Source organism: Patella vulgata, chromosome 7 (genome assembly GCF_932274485.2).
Source record: "Patella vulgata chromosome 7, xgPatVulg1.2, whole genome shotgun sequence".
Taxonomy (NCBI): domain Eukaryota; kingdom Metazoa; phylum Mollusca; class Gastropoda; family Patellidae; genus Patella; species Patella vulgata.
The window spans coordinates 57071059-57098062 of NC_065885.2; the positions used below are offsets into that span (position 1 = coordinate 57071059).

At 35.1% G+C, this 27004-nt stretch overlaps 1 protein-coding gene across 3 annotated transcripts; it reads right to left on the reverse strand.

Moving 5' to 3' along the window:
• LOC126827345 (copine family protein 1) lies at positions 1–26878 on the reverse strand. Of its 3 annotated transcripts, none has more exons than XM_050556621.2 (7): positions 26765–26878; positions 14166–14657; positions 11786–11886; positions 10385–10501; positions 9204–9335; positions 8396–8407; positions 1–3415 (listed from the first exon to the last, which is right to left on the reverse strand). In XM_050556621.2, exons 2-7 carry the CDS (start codon positions 14629–14631, stop codon positions 3107–3109), a joined length of 1137 nt encoding a protein of 378 aa, XP_050412578.1. In that variant the 5' UTR covers positions 14632–14657; positions 26765–26878; the 3' UTR covers positions 1–3106. The 3 variants fall into 3 exon arrangements, with proteins under 3 accessions (XP_050412578.1, XP_050412579.1, XP_050412580.1); XM_050556622.2 differs by lacking the exon at positions 26765–26878 and adding an exon at positions 26615–26635; XM_050556623.2 differs by lacking the exon at positions 8396–8407.
• Between the last annotated feature and the right edge of the window lie 126 nt (positions 26879–27004).

Here is a 27004-nt window from a genome sequence, read left to right on the forward strand (position 1 = left end):
TTCTATTAAAGAACATTTTATTTCCATAATGGTATTGTCACTATACACCATTAACAAAAATAAGTGGAAAGTGAAAAATATTATGTGGTATCATGTAAAAGTTAATAAAAGTCTACATCAGTAATACAGATCTTAATTACAAAAAAAAAAAAAATCTAATAAAAATATAACAAGTGTAGAAATATAGAAATACAATCATAATGGATCAAAAGCTCTGGTGAATACAGTGGGTGCGGGGAGAGGGTAAATGGTGGCATCCAATCAAAGAGTGAAATTAAAATAAAGTTTTTTTTTTTTTTAAATATGAAAGTATCGCTGTTAACTTTGGTGTATAAACTGCCAAAGAAGTTTATTTCATCTGCTTGAGTGAATGACGTTAAATATTTGATCCATGGACAGTTTTCAGAGTGATTGTAGATGAGTTTTAAGTTAATGACACCAAATATTTAATGAAGTAATCACTGTTTCATACGCCTTTAAGAGACACTCAACAGTATTTCCGAGAATACTGAGTAGACCTGGTGACAAGCTGCATTAACATTCTACGGTACTTCTCGGCTTCATCTCAGCTAATGAAGACAGATTATAAAAAAAACCATAATAATGTAGAGTTTTAATCATCCTCAGTATACATAGTGGTTTCATTCCAGTCTACCTACTAACCACTGGGGGGGGGCGACACATTTTCAAGTATAGTGGAATAGAACGGAATGAGAACACTGGGGATACCGAGGATGAGTTTTAATGAGACTAACTTGATTTCAGAAGAATGTTTTTCTGTGTTAAATGTTTCTTTCCCAACTTTTTCCGGAATGTACATAATTTTAAAAAATTGAAAAAAATTACAACAAATCTAAATTGATTTTAACAAATAAAAAATGGCAAAAACATTAATATTTTAAAAGCAAATATACCTACATCCAATATAAAAAATATTATGTATGATAATAATAATTTATACAACCAATGAATATCAATAAAGGAATTATTACAATGCTTTTTGTTCATTACACATGATATATGATTTGAAAATAAAGCTTAAATAATTCTATATAATATAACAGCGCTAACAGTTAAAGATGCAGTATGTAAGATTCAGATAAAGAGCTGACCGTTGTTGCTATAATGATAATGAAAACTGAATATATTGAAAATTTCATTCAAATTACTTTATTCTAGGAAAAGTTATGACTAAAGATGTAGCATAGATTGCTTAGTATTGTAGCAACGGTACTTAACTTAACAATCAAGGCTAAGTCTTGATTATCCATTTCATTGTTAAATTTTAAATGTCCCGGGTGTTTCAATCCATTTAAATCTCAGTCATCCGATGGTCCAGTGAATTGATTACACCCTTGTCATGTGAATAAATGTCTAAATAGTAGTTTATAAAACATTGGAAACCAAAAGAAAGATCTGCAATAGTCAGATTTAGCTCTTATATAATGCATCTTTAAAACATTAACATTTTTATGACCCACATATCTATTTAGACACACTATATGACTATTACATGTATACAAATAGATCTATTCCCTAATAAAGTAAAAGTAAACAAATACAAGCCTTCATATGAACCAGGAACCGTATCGCAGCCACCTTGGAATTGTGACGCCACCTTAAAAATCGAAGTTTGTGGATCAATGCGCATTTGTCAAAAGAACAAGCAATCCAAGTTCCAAGTTGATCTTTCTCAAAATATTAGGCAGGGGTCGCCACAACAACCACCAGATTAACCCTGGGTATAGAATCAGTTCCTTGTTCAACAGGTAAGCTTGTCATATATAATTATATCGGCATGTAAATAAATGAAACAGATTTCCCAAAATATATAATTTGAGACTAAAAATGTACATCATTATAAATTTATACATTATACATAACTTTATAGAAATATATTCTTGGTGTAAAATATAATTTTGTCAGTTTTAACAGAGATCTTCAACCTGTTTTTGGACGAATTCTTAAAGAGAGACCATCGCAAAGGATTAGAAAAACAGTTTGAATTCTTAGCAAAATGAAAAGAAATTCAAAAGATTCCATCTAAAAAGTTTATGTTCCAAAAACTGTACTACAATTGATAAACATACAGTTATCCCCCATTAATCAAAATTCAATTTAAGTGGTTAAATGCTCTAACAATCGGTGCTCCAAATATTTTTTCTAGCACAATACCCTAAAGTTCACTATTGATTAAAATAATAACCATTTATACATTATACATATAGAAATATATTCTTGGTGTAAAATATAATTTTGTCAGTTTTAACAGAGATCTGATGTAATGCAGCATATTCACATTTACATCTTCACACTATTTTTGGACGAATTTTTAAAGAGAGACCATTCCTAAGGATTAGAAAAACAGCTTGAATTTTTAGCTGTTCAATAGAAATTTAAAAGATTTCATCTAAAGATACCAAAAACCTTATTAAAATCGGTAAACATATATAGTGAGCTGTTATCCCCCCATTCATCAAAATTCAATTTAATTGGTCAAATTCTCTAGTTATCAGTACTCCAAATATTTTTTCTAGCATGTACTGACAGTACCCTAAAGTTCCCCATTGATTAAAAAAATAACCATTTTATAACTTCGATTAAACCTGTAGACTTCTGATGATTACCCAAAGAATGTATTAGCACTTGACTTGGCAGTTTTGGTTATATCTTAAAGTATCTTGGCTGTTTCAATTTTTGATCAGGTCGAAGGCTAGCGCATCAGCTATAATCTACTACTACTAAACCACCATCAAAACACTAAAACAAGTAGATTAATTAAATAAGAAAAAGAGAATAACCTACGGTAGATTGCATTAATGTCACAAAGCATTAAGGTTTTTATTTGAAAAATACAGACCTGTACAGGGCTGGATATAACCATTTTAGATGTACCTGACAAAATGTCAGGTGCTACTGAAGATATCAATAATATAAAAAAAACACACGGAAAAAAGACAATCTGTGCCAGGCTAAAAAGAAAGGCATCGGGTGGATTGTACCTGACAATGACTGTGACAGGTGTCTTATTTCCAGGCTTGGACGTCCATATCATTAGATTGAGGCCGACGATATGAAAAAACCAAAAAGTATAACATCGTATAATTTAATTTGATAAATATCCAAGATCTTTTATTTCTCTATATTGATCAGGAATTTCCTTTAGAGCGTGAAGAGCGAAGGCAGCATCCGGTGTTAAGGTGTTTGATGTAACTTTATGATAGTCGACAAACTCAAAGTTGTCAAATTTTCTGGCAGGAAGTTTGTGATCGTACTCGTCCATTGTATCCCATGGTCCATCTCCTACTCCAACCATTATAATAGAGAGAGGATAGTTTGAGGCGTCGACGATGGCTTGAATCGTAGCTTGTTCACTGGTCACCTGACCATCAGCCACAATAACCAGAATGTGATACTAAAAATAGAAATGAAAAACATAAATTAGTCCAAGACATTAAAACATAATAAAGGATTATACACATACAGAATCTCAAAGGCGAACTATTTCTTATTTTTAGATTCATCATCCTTATTTTCAATTTAGAATATTAATTTCTATTTTGAATTTTGGATAAACAATCTATCTTATTTTTAGATTCATCATCCTTATTTTCAATTTAGAATATTAATTTCTATTTTGAATTTTGGATAAACAATCTTATCCTAGCAGTTGGTAGACAAAATATTTTTTCAGATGCATCATATACAATAGGGCGTCTCTATAACACAGCCTGCTGACCAGCCTACAATACACTAGGACGTCTCTATAACACAGCCTGCTGACAGAGAAAGATCATAGGGATTTTTCTCATTGTATTCCCCTTGTCAGTGGTAAAGGACAAAGGGCCCGAAAAGGAACAGCGTTTAGTCATTCAGATTGGCCTAAAAATCGAGAACCTTTGAAAATGAAATTCAATTAGAGGGGAAAATAGTGATGCTCAGGCTACAAAATGCACTCATAGCATACTGTATGGTGTATGCCTGTCTTCATTAGCCTGGTTCGTGCAGAACCCATTTCATTTTAACACAGTTCTCTATAAAGGAATATCAATATCATACTAATAGCGTTACGGTCAAACCCCTGGGATATTCAGAAACAATACAAAATTGCGGAAATGCACTGCTGTTTTTATTAGAGGTAACCAGTGTATGTTAATAACAGACCAATTGCCTATACATGAACATAAACAGTTCATTTCACCCGCAAAGAGATACACTGACAAAAGTGAAAATGGACGTTTTTGATTTTTGTCTTAATAATGAATAATTGCTCCACCAATCTTCAGACATTCAGCAATTCGGTGTGGCATGCTCCTAATCAACCGTCCAATCACATTTTGTGGCAATCTGATCCACTCCTCTTGCAGTGCCACAGCCAATGAGCATGAAGCACCCGAAGGGCATGACGTAAATGAGCGCCTATAGAACGATATATACTATTCAAAAAAAGTAGGGGATATTTGATTTTGGGGGCATAATACTAAAATATGCAAATGACTACGAAAAAAGTCACTATAGAACCTAACAGAAGAAACATTTCCAGTTACATGTGACGCCCAAACGCACCAATAGCTACCGCATGGAATGCAGGTGATGCTTGGGATCATCATGGGGGTCCAACCCAAGATTTGCACGACTCTGACTTTGAATGTTACAGTCATTGTGGCATTGAATTCCAGGGTGGAAACATCAGTTTAATTAAAAAACACAACACGTTTATATGGAAATACAATCACTGGTTTATAAGTATAGCAAGACGTCGTTGGTGTAGGGATCGTCAACACTGGGATAATCGACACTGGAGCAATGTGATGTTTTCAGATGAGTCAAGGTTCACTGTTGATTTTTTGGACAGACGTAGGAGGGTGTGGCGTCGTCGAAACGAGCGCTTCCAAGACGTTAACGTCATCAGACATGATCGATTTGGGGGTGGTTCTGTTAAGGTGTGGGGAGGCATCACTGTTGCTGGAAGAACGGCTTTACATGTTGTTGCAGGGCGTGTTACAGGCCAGTACTACCGGGACAACATCTTGGCAGTCCATGTTGTGCCGTTCGCACGACGTCATGGCCGCCGTTTCATCTTCCAGGATGACAACGCAAGATGTCACAGGGCCAGAATCGTTACAGGTTACCTCCAACAACAGAACATCACCACATTACCTTGGCCAGCACTGAGTCCCGACCTCTCCCCCATCGAGCATGTCTGGGACATGCTTGGACAGAGGTTACGTCAACGTCAACAACGTCCTGCCAATGTCCAAGAACTTGCTGCTGCGTTGCAACAGGAATGGGACAATCTGGACCAAAATGACCTTAGACGTCTCATTAGGAGTATGCCACGTCGGATCAATGCTTGTTTGGCAAACAGAGGAGGATTTACCCGTTACTGACTTGGTTGTGATGCTGTGGTAACTTTGCTGTTTGACCCCGGGTATCATTTTACCCTTATAATGGTCAGTCTGTGCCTTACTTAGTCTAACGATCATTTGGAATAAATCGATGAATGTGAACTTCATTTCATTTTGTCATTTGTTTCTTCGTCAGTTTCATTAGGTGACTTTAATAACACTTAAAAATCAAATATCCCCTACTTTTTTTGAATAGTATATTGACCAGCAAAGGCGCGAATTCACTAAGGGGGGGGCGGGGAGGCCATGCACACTCAGAATTTTTTTCATTTTTTAAATTATTGCTTGTAAGTTAACACCCATGTGGTAATATATAGGTGATTCCCTGCAACGCAGATGTCGCCAGAGATTTCTAACATCTGGGTTATTGTGAAACCCTTGTGTTATTACATTCCACAGCTGCCGAAAGGTTAACGCATGCATGTCATTGAGTCAAGTGGCATGGATTCAAATCCCCACTTGTACGTAACAAGGAGTAGGGTCTCCTATCCAACCTCATGGGTTTTCTCCGGGTCCTCCAGTTTCCTCCCACTGCTATTGACCCCTACGCGCAAGCGAATTATTGAAATATAATTGAACAATATGTTAGTCCCGAAATGACCTAGCTTGTGTCGAGTGGATGTTAAACCCCATTATCCCTCTTTCTTTTTTTACATCCATGGAAGAACAGAGGTAACACAGGGAAGTATATTATATGTGTATGGTATAAGCTTTTATAATAATAGATGGGTAATTATATAATATTTTATTGTTAGTAAAGCTATAATATATCTATTTAGTAATGCTAGAAATACTATCTAAATTAATGTTTATACTTTAGTAAACATAGTGCTCCAAAATAAATATTTATACAGAGACCCGTAAGTAACATTTTTACACATAGGCATAGGGGGCCAATCTCAGTTTGTGGTGGGTGGGGTGAGGTGGGGGTTGGGGGGTTGGACTGAGTCTATTCACCCGAAAATTTTCTTTGTCATTTTTCAGAATGAATCAATCATTATCTAAAACGAGTTTTCCACAAATGCTATAGCTGGAGGTCTTAACTATTATAGTATTCAAAACGTAAACAACGAGCGATTTTATTTTACAATTAGGCCGTGTTGAATTGATTCCTTGTTTCTCCTCGCCCGCGCGCTTAGGTCGAGGACCCCGAAAATCGTGCGCTTACGTTTTTAAAACAAAAAAAATATTCAAAAACGAACGACCAAACGGGACCACTATTATTTACTTGAACATCAATAAATAAATTAGGCCGACCGGTATGCGAAATTACTTATCTCGACTCGACTTTGGTGGTTATTCCCAGCACTTTCACGTTGGATGATATTATCGAAACCATCTATAACTCAACAAGCGAATCAAATATCGTCTAACTGGAATGTTTCCATTGTATTTTAACACAAGAATACGGAAAATTTATATCAAAATATGGTTATTTCATTTTTTAAAAAGTTAAACAAAGAAGCCACTTGTTACCAAATTTTAGTTTGTTATTAAATTTATTTAATTAAATATTATCTGTGTTTTTATTCTAACCAATAATATAACTAGATTATTTATAATATTATTAAAAATGGTACACAACCCTCAGACTATATAGGTATTATGCCAGACCACTTTGTGTTTTGAAACCCACTTTGTGTTGTGTTTACCGCACTACCGCACATGATTGCCAGAGTGGTGGCAGGAGAAACAAGGAATCAATTCAACACGGCCTTATATAATTATATTTCTATGATCTATGGATTTATTTCTCCGATGTACCGTTTTTGCCCGAAAAATGGATAGTTCACCGAATCTTCCACCCCAGCTCCAACGCCTATGTTTTTAGACTTTTTTTTATTAATTTGAAATAACAAAATAATATTTTGAAGAAAACTAAAAATATTTTGAAATAGTATTTTGGTACAACCAAATAAGGATTTATATCGTAATATCATTTTGTTCGTCTCTATTCGTTTTTTCTATAGTCTAAACTTTGTATATCAATTTGTTCTGCAAAATACTAGAACATCTTTTTAATAGTAAAACAACAGTAAATTCAAATTACTGAGGGTTTTTTTTATAGCCCAACATAAATTATAATTAATGAGATAGTCATGCCAAGTGTGGAATACGCCCACACGGCAGCTTATCTGGAAGGAAAACTTGGATGTTAAAAAATTTGATAAGGATCAAGGATCCTTAAAGAAATCTAATCTCTATGATTCATCCTCTTAAGATCGCAATGCTTCACACCAAATTTGGAAAAAAAACAAACTGTTATAACAAACCTATATAGATTCTATCGCATTCACAAGGATTTAGGCAAAGGGGGGATACAGTAAATTCAAATTACTGATTTTTTTTTTATAGCCCAACATAAATTATAATCAATGAGATAGTCATGCCAAGTGTGGAATACGCCCACATGGCAGCTTATCTGGAAGGAAAACTTGGATGTTAAAAAATTTGATAAGGATCAAGGATCCTTAAAGAAATCTAATCTCTATGATTCATCCTCTTAAGATCGCAATGCTTCACACCCAATTTGGAAAAAAAAATCTGTTAAAACAAACCTATAGATTCTATTGCATTCACAAGGATTTAGGCAAAGGGGGGATAACTAAAGAAAGGGAGGCTGCGGATTATGAACAGCGATCAATGCCTCTAATGCTTCAAGCCAAATAAGAAAGATGTATCCTCTATCGCATTCACAAGCCAATTGTTGACGGACTGACGGAGAGGGGGACGACATAAAACTCCCACATAGGAATTAATCCTTTCGGAGCACTACTAAATAATGTATATTATATAAATATATGAGCTGAAAATTTAAAAGAGATTATAGCTTTAATTAATATGCTGAAATTCAAACATAGTCATTAAATGCTCATATTAAATAAATTAGGTGCAACAGTCTTACTACAAGTGTAAGATAAAAACATTATTAGTTCTCTAGAAGCCCACATATCTCTTAATATACCAAAATAAATATATTACGCTACCTTATGTTTAGGCTGTAATATAGACAATTTCAATATAATGTATTTAGTTCAAATTTCCTATTAACATGATTGACATTTTACAGCAGAAATATACTTAATCCAGAATGCAAAAGATCAGCCATTTTATATTCTATAATATACATGTGAAAGTCTCCACATCATATTTTTGTTTTGTACAGATATTGAAAGGAGCATAAAATAAAAGCAGACATTCATGCAACAACCGCGTTAACAGCAAGTCAATCGCTCATTTGGTCCTATGGTCAGTAATTCATTTTACATTAAACAATAGTTTATGCATAAGAAAAGGACTGGATGACAGACTATACCTATTATAGTTCTTCCTTTCCATAATTTATTCTACATGTACTGTAAAAACTTTAAATACGTCCACACAATGTAACATTTACTTCCAGAATAAGACTTTAAGCTACAAAGGTTCCATGGAGGTACCTCTTTTTGTTAAAATTATTTTGGCACTTTGCCTTTGGAGTCAAAAATACTAGCTTCACCAGTCACCACTGACTAATGTACAATTTAATATAATATCAAATACAGGATTCTATCAATTCGTTGATGTGCAACATGCGCATAATAAATCTGTGCATGTATCATTCAATCATTAGTTTCACTTAGATATAATATATAAGGCATACATATGTGTGCAGCAGCAAATATATATATGACCCTCTGATAATAATAATAATAATCAGTGCTAACTTTTTTTTTTTAAGATGACTTTTTTCAATGTAAAATGGAACAATTATACATTATAAGAATATGAAGAATGACAATAACAGTCACGTACCTCACTAGTTGCCTTGACAATTGATATGGCCTGATAAATCAAGGGAGCGAAGTTTGTGGGACCACTAGGATGAACATTTGGTGTAATCTGATTATAAATCTTTAATACGTCTTCAAATCCAGAACATAACCCCTATAAAAAAAAAAGAAAGTTTGTTAAGCTGAAATTAAATGTTAAACACCGAGCGCTGACTTCACTACTCTATATACTCTGGTTTTCAGCTCATTTTCTAGCCATCATGTAAAGATTCGACACTATAAATTTTGTTCAAGATCTTACCAGATAGTCAGGGAAGATAATGATGAAATTTCATTAAATGTCCACTTAAAAAAGCTTGCTGGAATTAACATTTAGTGGCAGATCCGGAAATCTGAGAACCTGATTAAACTCAAGCAACCCTCTTTCCCTTATCACAAACAATATATTGTTGGATCAAAATTTTCACTGAATTGTTGCCAGACCCAAAAGTGATTCAGAAGCTTCCTTATCTAGGGGGGTGGGGTTGGATGGCCAAATGGTTAGCCTGTCCTTGAGTCAACTGGCGTGGTGTATCATTTAAGGTCTGTTATTGAGTCATGATCAGCTGACGTGGTTTTGATTCCTCGGTTGTACGTGACAAGGAGTAGGGTCGACTGTCCAACCTTGTGGGTTTTCTCTGGGTCCTTCGGTTTCCTCCCACTGCTAAAGACCTCTACGTGCAAGCGAATTATTGAAATAATGACCTAGTTTGAGTCAAGTAGACGTTAAACCCCATTTCTCTCTCCCTCCCTTATCTAGGGAGCTTAATGACTGAATAGTCAAACTCATTGACTTTTAGATGATAAGGTCTGTCACTGAGTCATGTTTGTCAATGACACAAGGGTAGACAGCCTAGCTTATTGGGGTTTTCTCTGGGTCCTCCACTTTCCTCCCACCGCTAAAGGCCTGTTTACGTGGATTATGGAAATAAAGATGTATTATATGTTAGTCCCAAAATGGCTGAGGTAGTTTGTGTTCCTCTCTCTCACAATATTAAAGATTCATAGTGCAAGCAAATTATTGATAAAATTATACCACAGGTTGGTCCAAAACTGACCTAGTTTGTATCGAGTGGAATTAAACCCCATTGTCATCCCTCTCCCTCTCTCATCTAAAAAACCCCAACCCACTCCATTCCATTCTATTTCTTGAATAAAACTTACATTTGTATTAAGAGCAAAGATTGATCTATCTTTAGTTCTCATATCACCAAAACCAAATGCTGGTATACTACCATCACTAGCAAATGAATGTAGAGTCTTACCCAATACTTGAATAACCTGTGAACAACAAGAGTTTATAGTTAAGGTCACAAAATATGGGAGCCACAGTGACTCAGTGAGTAAGGCACTGGATCGCTAACCTAGAGGTCCCTGGTTCAATCCCATTGTTGGACGAGAAAATTTTACAGGATTTTCCTTCATGGTTTCCCCTTGGTGGTGTAGGACGGAGGACCTGGCAAGGAACAGTGTCTAGTCATTCGGAAGGTATGGTAAAACCAAGATAATGTATACACCTTGGCGTGCATGTAAAAGAACCCATGACATTTTGAAATTCAATTGCTGCTTTGGGCCAGGATTTTCCCCCATAGCACACTGCTTGGCATGCATGTATGTCCATCTTCTTTAGCCTTGTTGAGGCAGAAAAGTAGGTTGTTTATTCATTCATGGACACAAAATATTGCAAATTTTCAAAACTTGTTTCTCTGTGGATAATCCTATTTAATATATGTATTTGTTAACTGGCTCTATTATAAAACTCTTAAGTGGTGTTAGTCAGTGGTAAAAAATCTGTAAATAGGCGAACAGCTTTCCCAGATTGCTCTCAGCTACTAGTTTCGTTCTTATTCGAACTCTTCAGGCTTAAATGAGGATGTGCGGTGGCCCTCTATATATAGTGTTGGTGGGCACCGGAGCACATGTGATGTCACAGATGGACCGGAGTCGATCTTAGGCACCGGAGTCGATTATTCCGAAAAGTGTGCGAAGATATTGGTGTTAGTCAGTTTACATTGTCTGTTCAGCTCAAATATTGCAAAATTTTTAATTGATCATGTCTTTGTAAATACTGAACATAACTGAACCACTTATGGACTAATATTCCTTTCAGATATTTGGCTTTAATGAAATATTAAAGATACATTATGTGAGATTAGATAAAGAGCTGGCAGTTCTCACTATAATAGTTAATAACTAGATAATGTAAAGGGAATTTGTGAAAATTTTATAGTCAAATTGATCCATTCTGAACCGAGAATTTAGCGATTGATTTTTGGCCTAGCCTCAATCATCATTACTAAAATACATAGTCTTGATTATCCAATTTTTGATTTAATTATCAATGAGCATTGTGCAGCAGATAGGATTCTAATCCAGTAAATATTGCAGAATAGCGATGACATCGAGAGTTGATTATGGTCTGGATAAGTTAATTAATGTCTAATTGATAATTTAGATAACATTTCAGGCCTAAAGAAAGACGTGCAATATAGGTAAATTTAGCTCTTGTATAATGCATGTTTAAGCTGATGAGATAAATGTATATCTAATGTAAATATTTGTTACCAGTTGATAAGGATTCAGACAATCTGGATCGATCTTGTGAAGATATTTTCCACCAAACGTCTTTTTACCTTGATTATAATTACTAGCTGTATAATCAACACCTGAAATAATCCAATCATTACAGGTAAATAAATATATCCATGGTTACACAGGTGAATAAAAAACACAACACAATTTATATAAAAAACAATCACTGGTTTATAGACATATAGCATGACAAGATGAAAATTGTGACTCTAGAGTTTCCACAAGCTAAAAAAAAAAGATTTTTCGTAAAATCAGGGGCCATAATTCATAAAGTTACGGTCCGATACATGCCAATATCAAAAGGAAACAAGATCTTTGGAAGAGACACCTACATTTTAAGTTTGGTTAAATTGTGACACTTGGACATAAAGGAGCGACGACAATATACATTCACATGAAATTGGGGGCGTATATCTATTATCGGAGATTAGATAATTATAAAGAGCTGGCAGTTCTCACTATAATAGTTAAAAACTTGATAATGTAAAGGCAATTTGCTGAAAATTTCAAACAAATCGATCCACTCTGAACAGAGATTTTAGCGATTGAATTTTCGGCCTAGCCTCGACCATCATTACTAAAGTCGGTACGATAAAAACATAGCCTTGATTATTCATTTCATGACTAAATCATGAATGAAAGTTGAGCAGCAAATGGGATCCTAATCCAGTAAATATCGCAGGCTAGCGATGCCACCAAGAGTTGATTATGTACTGGACAAGTTAATTAATGTCTAATTAATATTTTCTTATATAACATTTAAGGCCTAAAGAAAGACCTGCAATAGACAGATTTAGCTCTTGCATAATGTATGTTTAATAATTATGTGACTTATTGGTTGCGTACAAAATTACATACAGAAAATAATAACGTAACAGTGTAGGAGAGGATTAAAAAGTCTCAAAAGGTCAACCCCTAAAATGCAATCCACTTTACATTAATTTAGGTCACTATAACAATATAATATACACACACTGGCATATTTACAATGGTGGATGTTTAGTGTTCAGGTCAGGGGGTATTAATGCATAAAATTTCCAGTTGACTCTGAATTTCGATAGGATTCCTCTAAGCAACAGTAGAGAGTTTCATCAAAGTTTTGAAGCAATAAATGCACGTAACCTCTGTATGACTCCATGAACAATTCAAACAAGTTATCAAATAAGGTTTTGATACTGATGCTCCTTATAGGATTAGCCGGACCATCACAGCAAGGTTGAGGACAAAATAATCTCAAGAACTTGTTAGTGTTTACAAGGCTTTGGTTGCAAGAGCAGTAACCTGGTAATTTCTATATGGTTCCTTTTTAGGACTAGTCGAAGAATCGCAACAAGTTTAAAAGAAAAAAAAAAAAAGAACCAATGACTAACTGACATGAAATGTGGGCACATAAAAAATATCAGTCAGTGGGACCCCCTATCCCTAAATAACAATACAAACAATTCACTTCATATACTGGAGCCACGGTGTCTAAGTGGGTAAGATGCTGGCTCACTAGCCTGAAGGTCGCGTGTTCAATCCCTATTCATTGGGATTTTCTGACATGGTTTCTCCTTGTCAGTGGTGCAGGATGGAGGTCCTGACAAGGACAGCCGTCTAGTCATTCGGATAGGACAAAAAACCAAGGTCCCATGTATACATTGGCATGCATGTAAAAGATCCCTTGACAGTTGGAATTTGAGTAGGCCATAGTGCCACTGCCCGGGCAAAATTTCCCTCATAGCACCTGTATGGCGTATGACCATCTTCATTAGCCAAGACAGAGCAGAACAGTAGGACATTAAACTCCATTTCAGTTTTTTTCATTTCATATAATGTGTCTATGAAATGTGTAAACTTGAAGTTTATTGTTGGTTTGGGGTGATACAGCAGTATAGTGAGGTTGTAGCTGATAAGGATGGGGGGGGGGGCTTAACTTCCACTCGACACAAACCAGGTCATTTTGGGACTAACACATGGTTCAATTTTATTTCAATAAATAGTTTGCTCGTAGGGGTCTTTAGCAGCGGGAGGAAACTGATTTTACAAAATTTTCTCCGAGAAGAATACGAAAATGTGCTATGAGTGAAATTTTGCCAGGACAGCGGCACTACGGCCTACTCTTATATCAAATTCCAACTGCCAAGGGATCTTTTACGTGCACGCCAATATGTACACGGTTTTACGTCCCATCAGAACGACTAGACAGCTTTCCTTGTCAGCCCCTCCGTCCTGCATCACTGACAAGGGAGAACCATCCCGGAAAATCTGGATGCACTTTCTCGGCCAATGCAGGGATCGAACACCCGACCTCCAGGCTAGCCAGCATCTTACCCATGTGATCCCTCGAGGAGAATACCATTCGATAACTTACCAAATATAAGATTACAATGTTCTAAACCTGCTCTTCTCATAGCTTCACTAACTTCATCGGTAGATTTAAATTTCTCCGCTAATATTTCCACATGTTTATTTTTATATAATCTGTCCGTCTTAAGTGCGTCCACATGATCAAAGTTTTTATCCGATATAGACATATCTAATCCACTTGATACTTTCGAATTAGCGGAACTTGTTAACACGGCTTGATTAACTACAGTAGTAGTTGTCGATTTAATTTCTTCATAATGCTCTTCTTGCATCTGTCGATGTCGTAGATTCTTAAAAACTGTCGTTTGGACATCAGAACGGAATTCCTCATCTTCTTTCACGCCAGATAATGTCTTTTTTGCTTTTCCTGCCAAAAGACCACCACTCCTTCTCCTTTTCACACAGAAGATCCACAACAAGAGAAGCACAATGAGGAAGACAAGAGCACTTGCGATGTACGTTCGATCCATCTTGATCTCAAAAAAGTACAAGTACACTACAAAAAATGGAGAACAAGATAAAAATAAGGGATTTAGAATCCAAAGGAAAAGAAACAAAATTAAAATAAGGCCACCGATAATATAAATTCTTTCAGACGCAGCTTGAGACATTCCGCTGGAACTCATCAGCATTCCTGAAACAGAAACAAAATGTCTGTGCAAAATAATATTACGTATCAAAAATCAAGTTATAGACTAGATTCGGTAGTATGCAGGAAACTGTAAAACCCCTGTAAAAACCGTACGCCTTATTTACAAAATCTTTCAATCAGATTAAAATACAGATCCTATTTCGTTTCGTTTTTTATAGTTTAAAATTTCGGTTTACTTGTCTTTACTACACTAGGATCTGAAAGAGTTGTTATTTAACCCACGTTTCGGATGATGTGACGTTTTTGGCGTGAGATGCACGGAACTGTGGATAACCTACTAGAAACATCAACACTGACTGATTAATCAAATGTCTGAATTTATAGGGTCAAAAGCCGCTGGTATGAACTCTGACGCGACCTTCCACTACAACCGCCGAGATCTTCATGTAGTAGCTGGATATAAAAAAAACAAAACGAAATATAGATCTGTATTTTGAATCAGATTGAGAATCTTTTAACAGCACACCCCTTCTTTATTGTAGCAAAAAATATATGAGAATTTGAACTCTGATCCAATGAAAAGGCTGTATCCTTAAATTATTTTGGTTTAAGTTTTTGTGAATAAGGCCCCAAGATTATGCTGATTATTTTAAAACTGCGTTACTGATAATGAATAAGAAATGAAATGGGGTTTAACGTCCTACTGTTCTGAGCGCTTAGGACCCCAGAAACATTCTTATATAAATGCACCCCTTTCATTGGCCAAGAACCATAATTTGTATGAAGATTTTGAACTCTCAACAAATGAAAAGGATGCATCCATATTCCATAAAATATTTTGATTTAAATTTCCCTGGATTAACTAAGAAAAAATATTATTGTGATTCTGACAATGAAAATGAAAAAGAGAGGAGAACCTAATCATGGATTGTAATTTACTCGGAGTGGGTTGGGCAGACAATAAGATCTTACTTGAGCACTCCCAAAAGTGCATGTCATCTTTAAGTAGTTTGAGATACGGTTTATTGGTAGACAGCACACCTTTAACAAAGCCCACACAGAATCTCATCTCAAATAAAATTCTCTCAGCAAAAAAATCCTAAATTAAATTCTGACATCCCTGATGATCATATCATAAAGATTCATGTTTTTACCTAAAATATTTATTATTTATCTTGTACCTTGTAGGCAGGCCACTCCATCAAGGTGTTGTCCTACCTGATGTTCATGAAGTCAACAACCTGTATATATACCAACTTCACATTTATTATACTGATATTATTGAACCGGTCACCATGAAAACCACTCAACTATGACTATTAATGATATTTTATTGTGCTATATTCAGATATCATCGACAGCTAGGTCAAAGCAATAAACTGTACATAATTTGTTTATGATTCATTATGGTTGACTGCTAATAAAATTATTATTATTATTATAAATCTAAGCCTGAATTACACCAGGATAAACCCCATGCATATCAGTAATCCCATTGGCATGTGAACAAAGGCAATGTTTTACAACACAACAGGCCTTAGGACAGCTATTTGAAAACCACAAAACCTCACCTCATTAAACGTCCAGCTTTATGCACCAGCAGGGGATGCAGGTGGGGGTGGGGGGATGGCCGAATGGAACACAAACTGAGGTCCACCTGTACTCATTGGTATGAATTTAAGAAAAACCTTGCTTGGTTAAATGTGATGAAACACTGCCAGTGGAAACACCACTATCCAACCAAAATGTCTCTTGTATAATACTACAAAGTGTATGAGAGAGAGAGAGAGAGAGAGAGAGAGAGAAATGAAATGAAATGGGGTTTAACTCCTATACTGTTCTGCTCCTATGCTGGGCTAATAAAGACGGGGGGGGGGGGGAGAGGGAGATGGGGTTTAATGCCCACTCGACACAAACTAGGTCATTTCAGGACTAACATATGGTTCATTTTAATTTCAATAATTCGCTTGCGCAAATGGGTCTTTAGCAGTGGGAGGAAACCATAGGAAACCCATGAGGTTGGACAGGCGACCCTACTCCTTGTCACGTACGACTGGGGAATCAAAACCACGCCAGTTGACTCAACGACAGACCTTATGATGCAGCGTGTACGCACTAACCATTCCACCATCCAACCTGGCTTAAATTGATTAAACAATTACCTTTAAATCCCTCTAAAATCCTGCTTCATGTTTATATGATTAAAGGACATAATGAACCCCAGATTTCATGATGATGTGCTATGGCTACCAGCCACTTTGACATTATCATTAGCAGGTGTTGGCACAAAATTACGAAGTTGTTTTCAATAACTTGTATCTTATTTATTATAATTTTATGATTTACTTACCAGGTAAGTATTTTATTTATGCATAGGCCTACATGACCTAGATTGTAAAGTAAACAATGGTTACCTTCACATATGCATTAACATGCTATTAAAATCAGACCTAGACATCACGCCATGCATATCCAAACATTTGATATCTAACCTGTTATATGAGCAGGCCCAACTAAACAGACTGATGGTTTTATAAAATGCAGGGATTAAAATGAACAAACTGAAAGTAAGCAACCTAGCTGTGTTATCATACCAAAATCTGCTGACAACCAAACTATTTTTCATCAAAGCTAGCTTATTGATTTACAAGTCTGATCAATAAAATAATCTTACCTATCAATTGCTTCCGTAAAGGTCAAATCGTGGATATACGTAGGCCTTATCTTGGAAATATGTAGGCCTGTTGTTGATATGCTATTTAATGCATGTTAATCAACTTTTCAGAGTCAACAAGACGGTGGTTATTAAGGAAGATAATATTTGTATATATCTATATCGTACTCGTATATGCTTCATACAAAGCAGACGGCATCCAGTTGATTGCTTTGTTAGTTATTGATTATACCACAGTTATAGAAATACCAGACACTAGTTAATTAATGCACCTGGACCAATCAGAATATTTCTTTCATTCAGTATGAAAGCTTTGTGTGCGTTAATATTCATACCTTCTGAATGACACTGTCAATATTTGTTGCAGTATGAGTGTGGAACACAAACACACGAAACCTATATATGTACACTGGCAGTAAACTATAATATGATTTATTCTTGCAATTAAAAATGAAAGTTTTGATGAAGTTCATCATATTGTGTCTCTCCTAACTTGGTAAAATATTTTGTCTGCAGGAGATGAAATGATCCATGCTAATAATCTAATTATATCCTCCTTAATGAGAAATGAAATGAAAATGAAATGAAATAGGGTTTAACGTCCTACTGTTCTGCTCCTAACCTGGGCTAATGAAGACGGGCATACGCCATACAGTGTGCTATGAGGGAAAATTTTGCCCGGACAGCGGCACTACGGCCTACTCTTATATCGAATTCCAACTGCCAAGGGATCTTTTACGTGCACGCCAATGTGTACACGGGACCTCGGTTTTTCGTCCCATCCGAACGACTAGACAGCTTTCCTTGTCAGCCCCTCCGTCCTGCATCACCGACAAGGGAGAACCACGCCGGAAAATCTGGATGAACTTTCTCGGCCAATGCAGGGATCGAACACCCGACCTCCAGGCTAGCGAGCTAGCGTCTTACCCACTTAGCCACGTGATCCCCTCTCCTTAATGAGATATCCCTGATACATTTCAGAGGATAAAAATTTCATGTGAAAGGCTCTTAAGACTATGAACAGGTAGAATTAGAGCATAGTTAATTTGAGGTCTCTGCCATTACAGATTAGTCTGGAGCCTAATCAAAGCCAACTCTGTAATTATATTAGAGAACCCCCCCCCCCCTCCCCCTCCCCCAGATAACAAACAATTTTGAATGCTCTGACTGATTACATAAACTGATTTGGCAATCATTTCCAAACAGTTTAATATTTCTGCACATTTTGGCCGGTAGCACTATTTATTCAAATCCATCCAAATCTACCTTAATCCACCATTGTTTCAACTCATAATATAATAATTTATCCATATTTGATAATATGCCAATTTTTATGCCGAATTGTCATTTTTAATTTAAAATCGTAATTTATTTGTTTCAAAAATGCCCTTCAAAATGCGATACCTCATTTTGTCCTATCTTGCATAATAGAGACGCAACTCCTGATCATGCATTTAAACTATGTTGAATAAAAAATACAAGTCTCCTGAATTACAGGTAAAAACCAGGTAAAATAAATTATCATGTTTACAGTCATCATACTACACATCCCTGTCACTTGAAAAATAAAATTTATTGTCGCTGTCAAATCTGGTAGCTCTATTTAAGACATTTGATGCAATCAGTATTATTTATCACATAACCTATAACATAGCTAGGTTAGAAACATAAGTGTGCCATACTTTTAAGCTCTGCATTTGAAATTGACAACTTTTAACAATTTCAATTCATGCAAGCAAGCCTGCACATAAGGCAGCTGTCACAGGCTTTTTCAGACACGAGAGAGAGTGAGAAATGGGGTTTAACGTCCACTCGACACAAACCAGGTCATTTCGGGACCAACATATGGTTTAATTTTATTTCAATAACTCGCCTGCGCGTAGGGGTCTTTAGCAGTGGGAGGAAACCGGAGGACCCAGAGAAAACCCACAAGGTTGGACAGGCGACCCTACTCCTTGTCACGTACAACCGGGGAATCGAAACCACGCCAGTTGACTCAATGACAGACTTTATGATACAGCGTGCGCACGCTAACCATTCAGCCATCCAACCCCCCTTTTTCAGACACAAATTATCCCATAACGTATATATAGATAGAACTTCATGACCATTGAATACGGCTCGGGTTATTCAATGGTTCAAGAGAGTATATTCCTGCAGCAGGGATACACTCGAGTGAACCATTGAATAACCCGAGCAGTATTCAACGATCATTGAGTTCTGTTTTTATTCTATAAAACTACATGCAAATCTCAAAATAACATTGTACCATCCAGATTATCAAAAAAAAACATCACCAATAACGTTAAAATTCATCATTGGTTCCACCCTTTTTTCTTTCTTTTTTACAAAAAGTGGTGACGTCATTACAGTTTGACGTAATTCTGAAAGTGACGTCATTTTGGACAAAAGTAGAACGTGTCCAAGCCATTGAATACAACCCTAGGTTATTCAATGACTTTATTCAATCGCTGTATTCAATGATATTTGCATGTATCTGTATTTGTATAGAATAAATATTATAACGTTGTGTAATAATTTGTGCCTGATAATGCCTGTGACAGGTTCCTTATGTCTAGGATTTTAGAAATACCTAGTGAGATAATTTGTACTGGACAAACGCTGCGACGAGTGTCTGATGTCCTGACGTGCTGGCAAGATAATTAAATTTATCAACTAACTCCACACACAGTTCACGTTTTATTTTTTCAGTCCAGTCCTAAGTAAATCAGTTTTTCTTAAAAATATGCAAATCACTCAATACATTATAAGTACTTCCCCATTAATGTTAAAATGACATTAATAATTTGACTGTCGATAAATTAATCTATATGTAAAATATTTCTAACCATAAGAAAATAAATATAACTAGCAAAAGGTAACCACTGTTCACTTTTAAATCAAAAACTTTTAAAAAATAAACTTATCCAATCTTTAATACATCATGATAGAATAACAATTACTAATTTATTTTGATGACGTTTCAAAGTTTGTTGATCTATTCAGTTACTATAAATGCATCTAAAGTATTATTATCTAATTCTGCTGGGTTTTGGAACAAAAATCAAAGTGCACTGTTAAAACGCATTAATAATAAAATTTACTTACCTCTCTGTAAAATATTTATAGTTCTAAAAATCCACTTATCGACATAAATCCTTTATTGTCTTAAAATGTTTTTTTCAATTGTTGTCCAATACTTCTGAAGACCACGTGTAGACTTGTGGATAAACAAGTACACAGACGCCAACCTGGTGACCTTAATATGTTAATTTGGCAGTAAAAAAGATTGCCTAACAAAATGATGGATAAGATATGGTTGACCTGTTGTATATATCCCAAATTGTACTGATGTTTTGTTGTTCAGGTTGATTTCATGCATCACTGCTCGGATGTATAAAAGTTTCATATGAATTGGAGAAAACTTCAACCTCCTGCTGATCGAATATATCTCTGCAAATTTTTTTTATCTGCCTAAAAGTTTTATCATATTAAAAACATTAGAGAGGAAAACATTAGAGTAAATAAGGAACTAAACTGGTGATTCACATTGATGTATTTTTATGTACTTGTATTTAATACTTTGTATATTGTATGCTGTCCTCTAAGTTTTCAAATAAGTTAAAGTTAATCTGGTTTTTATTAATTACATTCTGCAAATACATTGCATACAATCAAGAGAATTAACAATATTAAAGCATTTCGCTTTAAAAATACATTTATTGTCGATATACATTTCATACATTTAATATACAATACCCCATATTTTATTTCCAGAGAGCGTATAAGGTACTTCACCTCATTCCAGTCTCTGGCTACTTCCATTTAAAAAAAAACCCTTCTTGGGTAAGAACCTATTTCTATTAGTAAGATTAATTAGTTTATACCTTCATATTTCATGCTGGTTAACAGGAGGTAGTTGTTCCTTTAAAGTATTGATATTATAAATTAAGTATATATAAGTATATATAGATAGTATTTAGAGGTGTTTTAATATTAACATGTAATATGTTATTTTAATGAAATGAACGCATTGATTTTATATGTTGATTGTATAACTTATATTGAAATTATATACTTTCAGGTTTTTTTTTACTGAATATTAAATAAACTGTTGTGAAACTGAACCCTTGTGTGGTCGTTTTATAGATAATTTGACCCCCTACAACACAATAAAAAAAAATGTCTAAATTTCTAAAATTCCTCGAACATTAGGAGAGATACACAAACTACATGTAGGTCATTTCGAGAGTAACATGGTTCAATTTAATTTCAATAAGTAGAGGTCTTTAGCAGTGGGAGTACCCGGAGAAAACCCACGAGATTGGACAGGTGAACCTACTCTTTGTCAAGTTAATACAACCGGGGAATTGAAACCACGCTTGTTGATTCACCAACAACGCACACGCGCTAACCATTTGGCCATCCAACCCGCCATGTACATTAGGACTTATTTCCTAATGAATGTAAAATACAGATTTTAAAATTGATTCCAAATTTTATCCTTTCTAACAGACCCTTTATAACGTATTCTAATATCCGTAGCCAAAAACATTTTATTTTGCACAGATACTTTCGATTTCCCAACATACTACACCTAAAGCTGCTGATCGCAATTTGCATTATTCGCACAGTATCTTATTTTTCACGGCTTATATCACGATAAAATATACTCAAATTGATTATTCAACATTTAATTAAGAAATCAAAATCAAAATATCAACAGCAGATAATCTACCAACATAGATTCAAGACTAAAATGAGGCCTATCAAAAGATTTGACCAAATTTTCACAATATTGCAGTCTGCAAAAGATTTAAAATCCCTCAGCCTCAAATGATGCACACTGTGGGCTAATTCGGCTTTCTAAGTATGCAATGAGAGAACCTTGGTTCACTCCTCCTTTAGGCTACTGTCTGAAAATAATTGAAAATAATAACTGATATGAGTCAAACTGCCAACAGAAATTAATTTGTATATATCTGAAATAAAAAACAAAACAAAACAAACCCACATGAATAAAAGAAACCAACAGAAATTAATTTGTATATATCTGAAATTAAAATTTTTTTTTAAAAAAACCCACATGAATAAAAGAAACCAACAGAAATTAATTTTTACATATTTGAAATAAAAAAAAAACCCAAAAAACCCCACATGAATAAAAGAAACTTAAAAGCACTAGAAACCACAATACAGTATGTTATAACATATTAACCTATAGACTATAATATATACAGGTAGATCAGCTTACATGTATATATCAATGTAAAATATACCTGAATGAATGAATTATGGCATGAAAGAAAAGAAAATCTTTACAAGAAAATAGATAAGTTCACACACTTCAACAAAGACTGGCTAAAGAGTACTTGAAATAAACAGGTATGTGTCGAGATATAATGTACATAACAAAAGTATCCAGACAAGATTTACATATAACCCAAATTTTTTTACTCCTGTTTGCCCTTTTCTTTTATGTGCTCTAGATATGACAATTCATACTGAAGCATAGGTTCAAATCTGATGAATAAAACATATTTCAAGCAGACAGAATTATAAAATTTAATTAAAACTGATTAAATTTACCAATAACGAAAATGTGGACACTTCTGTTTAATATCTATATATCTATATACCCCACAGTAAATACACCTATAAACCACACCTTGTACTAGACCTAGTAGATATTTATTACTGTATATATATCACAGTCAATTTGAAAATAATTTATATCGTTGCTGATGACAATGTAATACTTTGAGCACATATGATGATAATAATTTGAAAAATACTTTATATCTTTACAGGTGAAAGTGAAATATCTTGACCACAGGATAATAATAATTTGAAAATATATTTACTGTTGACAGTGAAACACCTTGACAACAGAAAGATAATACTGTTATATAAAATCCTATATACTCAGCAATATGAAAATAGTGAGATGCTCACAGCAGATACTAGATACATCAAATTTCAAGTAAAATTTATACCTGTAGTAGGCTATAATAAAGTGTATGTACCAGTATTTTTATCTATGTTGATTGTCAAAATGAACATGACACTATCAAAATACTGAGATGCTTACTGCAGATAAAAATAGATCAAATTTCATGTAAAATTTCTACCTGTTGTACCTGTATGTTGTATAATAATAAATAGTATATATCCCGGTATGTTGATTTAGATCTAATTTACATACATAAATCAATAAATAAACATGGACCTATTCCTATTAATAAAATATAGAACCATCAATATTAAAGGGGAAGCTAACTCAAAGTCCAGAAATAAATGAAATGAAATGGGGTTTAACGTCCTACTGTTCTGCTCCGAAATCGGCTAACTAAGACGGGCATATGCCATACAGTTTGCTATGAGGGAAATTTTGCCTGGAAAGCGGCACTACGGCCTACTCTTATATCGAATTCCAACTGTCAAGGGATCTTTTAAGTGCACGCCAATGTGTACACGGGACTCGGTTTTTCGTGCCATCCAAACGACTAGACAGCTGTCTTTGTCAGGCCATCCGTCCTGCATGACTGACAAGGGAGAACCACGCCGGAAAATCTGGATGAACTTTCTTGGCCAATGCAGGGATCGAACACCCGACCTCCAGGATAGCCAGCCAGCGTCTTACCCACTTAGCCACTGTGATCCCCTTGTCCAGAAATACAGAGATATCATATACACTACAGTTATTTAAATTTGTAATTTTGAACATCCATTTTACCAACGAGCCAAAATCTAAAAAGCTCTAAATTCTCCTTTAACTGTGAATAACAAGGTGTGTTTAAAACTGTGTTATACAGTGGGTTTAAATGTGGGTGGATAGATAGTTCACATATTGTACAGCTTTTGTGCTAATCCTATTAAATCTACATTGATGCATACACATCTCATTATTCAACATTTCACTAATAAATTTTCATTTTAAACAGGTTAGAATAACTGCACATTGTTAGGTTATCTCAAATCAAATATTCTTTTTTTTTATTCTTGCTATTCAAAAGGAATGACTAATTGACGAATACCTTTATTCAATGATACAGAAACATTTATTTCACTATCAAAGTTATTGACAATGTATTTGTTCAGATTCATGGCTTCACAGTCGGTCTTGTCTATCCCTTTTGACAGAGAAAGATAGAGAGAAATGGGGTTTAACGTCCACTTGACACAAACTTGGTCATTTCGGGACTAACATATTCTTCAATTTTATTTAAATACTTCGCTTGGCGTAGGGTTTGGAGGAAACCGGAGGACCTGGAGAAAACCCAAGAGTTTGGACAGGCAACCCTACTCCTTGTCATGTACAACTAATCGAAACCATACCAGTTGACACAATGACAGACCTCATAATACAACGGGCATGCGCTAACCATTTGGCCATCCCCCCCCTTTTTGAGAGGTCAAAGGAAAATGAAATGTAAAGGGGTTCAACATCCTACTTTTACACACCAACAGGACTAATGAAGATATTTCATGCAGGTAATTTTGCCCTGACAGGGGCGTTTTCGCCTAATTTTCATTGAATTCCAACTGTTAAAGGTTTGCTTTTTTGTCCCATCCAAACTACTGAACACTGTTTTGTGACACGTCTTTTGAGGGAGAAAGGGGGATTGCCGAATGGTTAGCTTGTGTGTTTTGTATCATAAGGTCTGTCATTAAGTCAGCTGGCGTGGTTTTGATTCCCCGGTTGTATGTGACAAGAGTAGGGGCTCCTGTCCAACCTCCTTCCACTGCAAAAGACCCCTACGCACAAGCGAATTATTGAAATAAAATTAAAACCATATGTTAGTCCCGAAATGACCTAGTTTGAGAGGTAAATTTTTAGGTTATCAAGAAGGCAATAAATATGAAGTCATGTTTCAATTATTTCAATAGATTGTGAATAATATTTGAATATAATAGTTTAATCAACAGATGTTACCAAATATCCTGGTTATAGTCAGTACTGACACATATATAGTCATAATATACACATATTACACACAGACATTAAAATATCTAGATAACTTAAAACATATCAAATATTTATAACAGGATTCAATGATCTCACAGAGAGAGAGAGAGAGAGAGAGAGAGAGAGAGAGAGAGAGTCATTTTGGGACTAACATATGGTACAATTTTATTTTAATAGGTATAAGGGTCTATAGTAATGGGAGGAAATCGCAGAATCCAGAGAAAACCCCAGGGGTTGGACAGGCCATTAATGTCAGAATCGCTACAGTAGTTGGATTACATTGAAAAAGAAACGAAATGGAATGGGATTAACTTGTATGTTTCAGCATCAGCATCAATCGGTGTACGCTATGCAGTGTGCTATAATTGAAATTTTGACCAGACAGCGGACCGTTCTGTCTACTTTTTCTTCAAATTCCAACTGTGCCAAAATTTAACCATATGTTGGTCCCGAAATGACCTAGTTTGTGACGAGTGGACGTTAAACCCCATCTCTCTCTCTTTCCCCAATACAAATCTTGAACAAAGAAATAACAAAACCAAAAAAATTTGGATATTATATGTCGATACTTAGATAAACTGACCTGTCACTATAGCAAACAAATAGATTTATATACATATATACCTAGTGGTGTATAATACAGCTGTCATTTACCAAGTGGGTGGGATAAATAATTCTCTATTAATTCTGCATAAAAATGTGATTTAAATTATACTGACACATGTTTCATCTACTTGAAACAAATATAAATCAACCAAGAGAAAGCAGCCTTTAATCCAATGAGGGTGCATGGATGCACACGCTCACCCTTTTTTTTGTATGCCAATTAGTTTCTGTTACTGATTTCAACAGTGCCCCCCCCCCCTTCACCCACTTTCACCTCCTTTCATACCTTCACCATCCACTTTTTGAGAATTCTATGATATGTCCCAGAACATTTATGATAATAAATCTACCTGTAAGACTCTAGAAAGAGCTAAACGTTTTATAGAAAATCTATTTATTCATGAATATTTTCATGCATTATTAAGATACAAAATGGATTTTCCTGAAAGAAAATATATTGAGCATAAATAATGTAAATAAATCATCATAGAAAAGGGTTTATCATAAGAATCATATACGGTAGGTCTAAAAGTGAAAATATTTATTAAACAACCTGTTAACTATAGTGACACGGTATAATTCTCTGCAGAGATTTAATATGGAAACACAGACCTGATCGGTTGGTAGGTCTGTCATTTATTCACTGGAATGATTCTTCTTCAAAATAAGATAAAGAGTAGATCTCGGGTCGAATAAATACGGGACATTTATTTAAGCTATTAAAAAAGGAAACGCCTGCTTACAGAAAATACTTTCACTTACCTGAGCTACCGTTCACTACAAACCGGCCACATCACAGTGAATCAACAACCGTTATTTGAATGGAAGTAATGAAGCATACCTGTAATACAAACTTGGAAGTCGAGGCTAATCATATTCGCGCGTGAATGAAACACGTGGTGAATTTTCAACAGCCATTTTCCGCGGGAAATAAAAGTTCGTCTCCTTTCAATTGTAATTATGCGTTGTTTAGATGCACCGAATGGTAAATTTTAGATGGGG

Coding starts and splice junctions, on each gene's coding strand:
- LOC126827345 (XM_050556621.2), bottom strand. CDS start 14,631: ATGGATCGAACGTACATCGCAAGTGCTCTTGTCTTCCTCATTGTGCTT. Junction 10,502..11,785: donor GTCTGAATCCTTATCAACTG/GTAACAAATATT, acceptor TGTTGTTCACAG/GTTATTCAAGTATTGGGTAA. Junction 9,336..10,384: donor TCTTTGCTCTTAATACAAAT/GTAAGTTTTATT, acceptor TTTTTTTTATAG/GGGTTATGTTCTGGATTTGA.